Source organism: Molothrus aeneus, chromosome 13 (genome assembly GCF_037042795.1).
Source record: "Molothrus aeneus isolate 106 chromosome 13, BPBGC_Maene_1.0, whole genome shotgun sequence".
Taxonomy (NCBI): Eukaryota; Metazoa; Chordata; class Aves; order Passeriformes; family Icteridae; genus Molothrus; species Molothrus aeneus.
Genome location: NC_089658.1, coordinates 8,855,863 through 8,864,140, shown reverse-complemented (window position 1 = coordinate 8,864,140; position 8,278 = coordinate 8,855,863). Strand labels below are relative to the sequence as shown.

The window sequence follows — 8,278 nt, the reverse complement described above, 5'->3', positions numbered from 1 at the left end:
CCTCCTACACACAATTTGAAATCAGGAATGAAAACAAGGATGACCCATCTTCGAGGCTAGAAGTATAAAACTGCCTCAAAGCATCCTGAAACACAGCTCAGAAAAAGGCACTGCTGTCTTAACTGTGTTTAATTTGCATATTGGGCAAGGTCAAAGGCTTAAATGTAGCCATAGGGTAATCAGCCCTTGTACTGAAGGGCATAACTCAATAACACGTGAAAACTAAGGAATGTGACATATTTTAAAATAGCTTCAGTGACCACCACAAGAATTAAAAATAATTCACAAAGAAAATGGCAGAAAGGAAAAAGGTTTAGACTGGCAGCTGTCCCTCCACTTTCCCTAGACAGCATCAGAATGGGAATAGAACAGAAGAAAATCCCCTGGTCTATCCTATATTTCACAGTGATCCCCTTCAGAAAAATTCTTTAAAATTAATTTCCCCACCTCCAGAACAGAGAAAGCAAAAACAGAATTAACTGGTAGTTTTTCAATTAGGAAAGTTGCTTTCATTTCTTTAATCACTTAGAAAGCCAGGTTATGAATTCAAGAGTTTGCCAATATACAGGTAATTGTATCTATAACTTAAAAGAGTTATATCTTTCTAAGCACAGGATAAATCACCATCTCACACAAAGGAATGGTCAAGTATCTGTAAGAAAATAAAAGCCAATACCACTAAAGTAGTAGGAAACAATGAACTGCCCAGGCAATCCAATTTAGAGTTTAATACAGAAAGCCTTACTCTACAGGCAAAATCCTGCTAAAACTGAACAGAAAAGTAACAACATCCTCAGGGCCAAAAGTGTGCATGAACATTTCTGCTGTTCAGTTCCCATAGGAGTCCTGTTTCTACAAGCTAAGAGGAAATGGGATAAGTTACTACTTTGCTTTTTCACTTTATTTCACTTGGAATTAAAATCTCCTGAGAGCAGCTTACAAGGCATTGAGAAGACTGAGGCTGAATTTCAATCCTGTCTTTAAATCTGGTATTGCAAACATCACAGCATAGGCTCACAGCAGTACCAGACTGCAGTCCTAGCCTGTGACTGCTTCCTCAGCTCTGCTTTAAGAAGTCAGCACCAGAGGCAGAACATAATTCAGAAGACCAATGGCTAAAAATATGTCCATGCTATGGTAGGTATCCAGAACTGATGCTCCCCATCTCTTACAGTTACTTAAAAAGGGAGGGAACAGAAAATACTGAACTCTTCCATATTTATCCTCTCAACACAGGATGTTCAAGCACTGCCTACATCATGTGTTACAAAAATCTCAATCTTTGAATGCCTACTGGTCCACGAGAAAGAATTAAATAACACAGACATCTTGTTCATCATTTGAACTCTAAATCAAATCAGACTGTTTGCAGATCACAATAGATGCATGATTGCAATGAAAATCTCCTAGCAGTGCACACAAGATGTATATCTGCAGTGCATGCTGATTGGCTTCCAAACACCAGCAAGAGCCTAAGTTGCCAACATGACAAAACTGTGTGTCAGCCTGTGGGAGATGCTGCTCTGTTTAATACATTCAGTAGCAATGGTGCTTAGCATTGTTTGGCTGGAGTGTGATTGCCAGAGAGCCTCACAAATGGTCAGACTTGAAAAGTTCCTTAACGTGTATGAAAGATAATAAAATAGTGTAACAAAATATCAGGCAACAAGTTTAGAAGCAGTACAACCTAGGGTAGATAAATTTAAATAAATAATTTGCGAGTAAAAAATATAACCTTGCATTTTTACATTTAGAACTGAGAGGAATATACAATCCTACACACCTGTCTGGACAGTGTAAAGGAGACAAGTCAAACAAAAGAGGGTAGAGGGGGTTCTGTTACATGTAACAATGGAAAGAAAAGAGACTGGTTTCTATCATAGGTTTGAAGGCTCAGTTGCAAGGAGGAAAGCTTGAGTAGCAAACCAGAGGCAGCTTACCAGCCTTTCATTCAGCAGAAATGGATAACTGGATAGTTCAGGTACAGCTCACGGGATTCAGGTGAGAAAGTCTGCGCTCTACATTTGACCTTAAACACAGTTTCTCAGTACCTCATTTCCCTCTAAAAAAGAAAAATACTACTATCTTGATTTCACAGCAGGCCTGTAAGGAGAAATGTAAGACATGGATGGAATGGTAACTGGGCACCCTAAGCATTTAGAATACAATGAAATTGTATTTGTGTGAACATGCAAGTGTGATTTGCCAATAGAACACTGCAAAAGCATGAGTCCTAAAAGCTGTCATAGGCACATCTCCAGCACTCACACAATGAGTGGGCAGAGGAGAGTTTCAGCTAGGTTCCATATGGAAGGAAGATCAAGACCAGATGCAGCTGAAATGTGAATGGAGGAGCCACACAGAGATGTAGCATCATATAACTGGGATTACATGGGGCAGCTCCAATGTTGCTGGCTCCCCTGCTACATCCTATTGGTAAAGATTTATAGACAAATATATTAACTGGGCCCTGAGAAAAAACATTTCAGATTCTAAACATCCCAGTCTTTATGAAGGAATAAAGGAAGCAGTTGCAGAGCTACAGTCACAGAGATTCAGTTTATAACAATGAATATGTAATTGCACTATTTGTACCAAATGCAAAAAATAAATCACAAAATGCCAGCTTTCTCCATGTGGAGATTCATTTAACAGGCATCTAGATAAGTACATATTTGCTGTTAATAAACTTTTTGTGCTTTTTCTCTGCACTAGCATTGTAAGGAGTGGAAACTATGAAGTTCAGAGCTCTAAGCATATGGAATTTTCCAGGTCACATGTTAAACCAAGTGCAGGACTGCACTGGGCAGAGAACACTGAAAGGAAAAAAACCCTGAATTCTAACCATATGCTTTGAAATGAAACAATATGCTCATTCTGTTACAGCTGAAAACTTTTCTAACTGCTTTATGGTTAGCAGTAATAAAAAGGGAAAGTAATCTTGAGGCAGAATTTACTGTCAAGTAGCAAATAATTACAGCAATGAGAATAGCCAATGTATGTATGGCAAGCATGATGCAATACAGTATTGATTGAGTTATACCATTTCCATCATTATATTCACTAGTGTACTTATACAAGGACAAAAAACTGACAGGAATTAAAATAAGTGGGGCTTGGATCTTTTTTTTTTAAGTATTCCATGCTAAGACTTCCATCTTTGAGAGGATCATGAAAAATAACTTCCTTCTACTAACTGGACTATGATCAGTAGCAGAGAAGTAGGACTATTCAAGACCTTAACATTTAATTCCACACTCAGAAAAGAAAAAATCCCACACAGAAAATAGGGTCAGGCCAGTGCTGGGAACACACCTTGGAAAGGCATCCACAGCTGCATTGTATCAGCCCCATGCATGATCCAAAATCCACTGCAGAGGCAGCCCCCTTTGCCACTGACAGAGCTGGACACATCCCTTCAAAAAACCACCACGTTCCTCTGCTTATCTGATTACAGCCATTGCCTTTAAATAGTCAGAATTTCTTCAGGTTAGAAATTATCATTGGTTTCTAGCAATTGAAGACAGTCCACAAAATTAATTAATTGTACTAAAATACAAACTTGCTCTTCCTACTAAACTGTGCTTTTTGGGGAGGTGATTTAGGTTGCTTTTGACAATCATAAATGCAAACAAGAACAATAAAAAGAGAATAAGAGAGATTAAAATCCTTTCAGGTCTCAGATTCTGTGCTTGGTGTGGCATCTGGGATTATTTCTGTAATATAATATTGGGACTTTTCTGTTGCTGTGTTGTTTATATCACGACTGTAGATTCCCCACATATTCTGCAGACAAATTTTGCATTGGCTTTTCACAACAACATCCTAGAATCATTTTGCTTTAGATGTTTCTCTTTACATGAGTAAATTTATGAAATTATATTCAGCAGTATTTAGAATGTCATTTTAAACTTAATGAAAACATCTACAAACAAAAGTCAGAATTTGTTTTCATGGAATAAAACCCATAAGAGTCTTAACAGTATGGGCTCAGGCTATGACAGCAATGTCCCAAATTACTTGAGAAATAGCTTTTCACTCCAGAGGCTGAAGGTTTTTGTGTCTAAACTGACCATAGCACTGTGTGCATTCCAAGGTCAGGTAGTTTGAGGTCTTTTGTCTCTTCAGGCTCAACCTGATTTGAAGGCAGGGAAGCGACCTTAGAACATAAAATGGGCTTCATTTTATTACTGTAGCATTGCACAAGATAAGCCATCCCTGGAAAGAATTTGACAGAGCCCTTGGAGTTAAAAGAAATACTTTATTTTAATCTCATGCTATATGTTAAGAAAAAGTCTTCACACTTGTCAAGAGTGTCAAGCTTGATCTGATGCAATAGATAATTTTCTACATGCATCCTGAAAGTAGCACCCAGACATGGCTTTTTCCAGAAAAGGGTGTGTGGTTTTGGGGAGAGAATTCCAGACTAAAGCTCTGGTCTACAGCTACAGGCATAAACCTCTGGCTGGAGCTTCAGTATGCTGCAGGTAAGTGTTGAAGGCCCCGGGCAGCTTTTAGGATGTGACACAGCCATGGATCCATCAGATCTATAAGGCCTGTTTTAGGGATGGTGTTTGGTTCCCAGTTCAAAAAGTACTTTTTACTACTACTTTTCTGAGATCTTTGTACTAGAATTTGAGTCAGATTTGGCCTATAACAGAAGAAAAGCTAGAAGTGAATAAAAGTAAAGGGTAAGATCTGACTAACCTCAGAGCTGAACAAGTGACCTCAACCCTCTGAATTAAGGGATGGCTTATGATTGTAGTAGCTTGTATGACAGAAGCAAAGCCTGCAGAATCTAACACACAATTTTGCATTTCAAAACAATCTAATGGCATGGCCATTTACCAGATATTGCACTGTCTCCCTCGGAAAAACATATAATCAGGAAGCAACAGAATTCAGACTTCCACCATTCTTCTGGGCACTAATACCCGACAAGAACTGGCACTTGCCAATTGGCTTCCTCTCTAATTTTTGAGGACGTTTATGGTAAAGGAGACAGAACCAGGGAAAAGAGAGAAGGCGACTGAAACTCAGGGGAGACATCTACAAGAAGAGTGACTGGAAACACAGACGGGAGATGCGATGGCCATGTACAGGACGGTCATTTCGGTATTTTTGCGCTCGGCAGCGCTGCCTGGGGAGCCGCCCCGGGCCGTGCAGCCCAACTCGTGCCAGAGCGGGGCAGGAGCCGCTCCCCGGCCGCGCCCCCGCTGCCTCCGCCCCGGCCGCGCCCGCCCGGCCCCGCTGCGCCCGCAGCCAATGGCGCTCGGCGGGGCGGCCGCTGCGGCGGCGGCGAGCGCAGGGAGGGAGCGGGCAGCGCTCCGCCGCTCCGGGCACTGCTCCTGCCTGCCAGCGGCGGCCCCGCGGAGCCTGCAGCATGGACTCGGACTCGGCGGAGCTCAGCGAAGGCGAGCTGGTCTCGCCCGCAGGTAAGCGCCGGCCGCGCGGCGGACGGGCGCGGGCTCCGGTCCCTTCCCGTGCGCTGCTCCCGGGTCCCCGTGCCGTGAGGCGGCTCCGGGCAGCGCTGCCAGGCTGAGGGCACAGGGCAGCGCCATCCCCGCTCTCGGGTCCCCGTGCCGTGAGGCGGCTCCGGGCAGCGCCATCCCCGCTGCCGCGGCCCCGGCGGAGCCGAGCATCGCCCCCGGTCCGGCCGCGCTGCCGCGGCTCTCGGGCACGGACCGCGGGCTCGGGGCTGCGCTCCGCTGCGCCCGGGGTGCGGGAGAGCTGCCCCAAGGGCTGTGCCCTGACAGCTGATTAAACCGCGGTGCTGCCGCTAGCTGATGCTTCATACCCAGGGGCTGCAAAGTTTTCGGGGGTTTGGTCGCGGCTATTCCGCTATGGCTCCGGGAGCACCGCGCGTACCCAAGGGGGGCCGCCCCCGTCCGGAGCCGAGCCCCCGGCATGCTGGGCTTTTGTTTTCAAGTCTTAACTTGTCACAGGAACCATGCTGTTGGGTTGCTGCAACCCGCATAGTTCTTGGATGAGACAGAAGGAAAAAAAATTAAAAACCTCTCCTGCCTTTTCCAAACGTTCCCGTTCTTGTGGCTTACGCGAAACAAATTATGGGCTATGCGCCGTAGGCAAAGGCCATCCCGCACACATGGTAAAACCGGGGACAACAAACTCGTGTGAAACACACAGAGATGGGTTCGCTCTGCCGGCACAGCACGTGGCCCCGAGATGCGCTGTCACCTCCCGGCCACAGCTCTGGGTGCCCGAGCCTTGGGGCAACGGGGGTATCACCCTGCCCGCAGCAGAGCGGGCTGCAGGGGTGTCACACACACAGACAGACAGACAGGACCGGGCTGCAGGGGTGTCACACACACACAGACAGGACCAGGCTGCAGGGGTGTCACACACACGGAGACACAGAGACAGGACCGGGCTGCAGGGGTGTCACACACACGGAGACACAGAGACAGGACCGGGCTGCAGGGGTGTCACACAGACAGACAGACAGACAGGACCGGGCTGCAGGGGTGTCACACACACGGAGACACAGAGACAGGACCGGGCTGCAGGGGTGTCACACACACAGACAGACAGACAGACAGGACCGGGCTGCAGGGGTGTCACACACACAGACACAGGACCGGGCTGCAGGGGTGTCACACACACGGAGACACAGAGACAGGACCGGGCTGCAGGGGTGTCACACACACACAGACACAGAGACAGGACCGGGCTGCAGGGGTGTCACACACACACAGACAGGACCGGGCTGCAGGGGTGTCACACACACACAGACACAGAGACAGGACCGGGCTGCAGGGGTGTCACACACACACACACAGACAGCCCTGGGCTGCAGGGGTGTCACACACAGACAGGACCAGGCTGCAGGGGTGTCACACACACGGCTGGCACCTGACAGATGCTGGGGCTGTCACTGGCACCAGGTGCAGAAGGAACCTGTTTGACCTCCAGCTTCCCACAGTGAAAGTCATAGACAGCCTTCTCTGAAGACATTTAACTGGCATCAGATGCAAGTGCAATTGGAATAGTGAAATAGTGCCAGTGATCATAATAAATCCAAATACAAAGTTGCTGTGTTATGTTATTAGATATTTGAGAAAAATCTTCTCACCATGACCAGTCCAGTTTGGACATGTACTTCATGCCAGCTAACACCCTCCTGCATCCCCAAAAAGAAGAATTTGAGCACCAATGTTCTAACTACAAAGGCAGAAAAGCATATTTTTTTTAATAGTTCACCTGTCCTATTAATACAGCAGTGATAAACAACAGTAGGAAGTCATAAGATAAATGTGTTTTCTAGTCTCCCAGCAGAACATTTCATAGCGTAATCTGAAATCTAATTCTGTTTTAAATATAGGGGTATTTACTCCTGATATCTTGCTTTGTTTTTCTTACTTGAGATCTAAAGAATTAAAGAAGACCAGCAACAGGTCACAGAGCTCCTTATATTCACAGAGCTCTGGTAGACTGAGCTTACTTGCAAAGACCACCAACAGCTATAATTTTTCATCCAAACAAATCTTCCAAGCCATGCATGAAGAGCAAGTTACAAACATTACATTTATAGACAAATTAATGTAATAGAGCTCCTGCCAACAATTTACTCCTGTTCTGAATAGGAATTTCTTTTAAATAAATTAAAATAACTATGCTCAGAGATTGCCATAAGTGGTTTTCATGTCATCACTTGCTAGCTGCCAAGAGTTGATGCTCATCAGTCTCCTTTCCTCTTTTCTATTCCTCCTTTGTTCCATTTAAGAGAAGAAAAATCTGGTATTTTGGCCATACATGGCAGATGCCTATGCAGTAGAATAAAATTGGAATAGAGAGAAAACTTGGATGTTTTGTCTTACCCAGCTGCAATTTTTTTTTCCTGCACTAAAGAATTACATGTTCTTTGTATCCCCCACCGTCTTCTGAAAAAGAGATATTTTTGCTAGATTTCCTTGGGTGTTTTTTCTGTTCTCTGCCATATGTGTAGTGCAGCCTCTCTCTGTACGTGGGTGTTCAGTCAGGCTGTCAGTCACTGCTGCAGGCACAGCAGCTGAGGGGCTCAGTGTGGGGCTCAGCCACCCCCTCGCCCACCCCACAGCTCATAGGGCAAGCACAGTGTCTTGGAGGAAAATTTGGGATGAAGTCCTGCTGCTGGTTTGATTTTGGACATTGATTTTAGTACAGCTAGAATTGTGCACTGAAGCTGACAGCAGCCCAGTGTTCAGCTTGCTCTCCTCATTACCAGTCCTCACACTTGCCCAGGCTTCAGCTGGCACAGCTCGAGCTCCCTGCAGGCGCT

The 8,278-nt window shown here is 45.5% G+C and overlaps 1 protein-coding gene across 1 annotated transcript in view; it reads left to right on the top strand.

Moving 5' to 3' along the window:
* The first annotated feature begins 5,273 nt into the window (after positions 1-5,273).
* TNFAIP8L3 (TNF alpha induced protein 8 like 3) overlaps positions 5,274-8,278 on the top strand; it is a 44,627-nt gene continuing 41,622 nt past the window's right edge. The window contains exon 1 of the mRNA XM_066558938.1: positions 5,274-5,435. Coding sequence (XP_066415035.1) covers positions 5,384-5,435 — 52 coding nt within the window. The 5' untranslated portion in view covers positions 5,274-5,383. The remainder of the gene's footprint in view (positions 5,436-8,278) is intronic.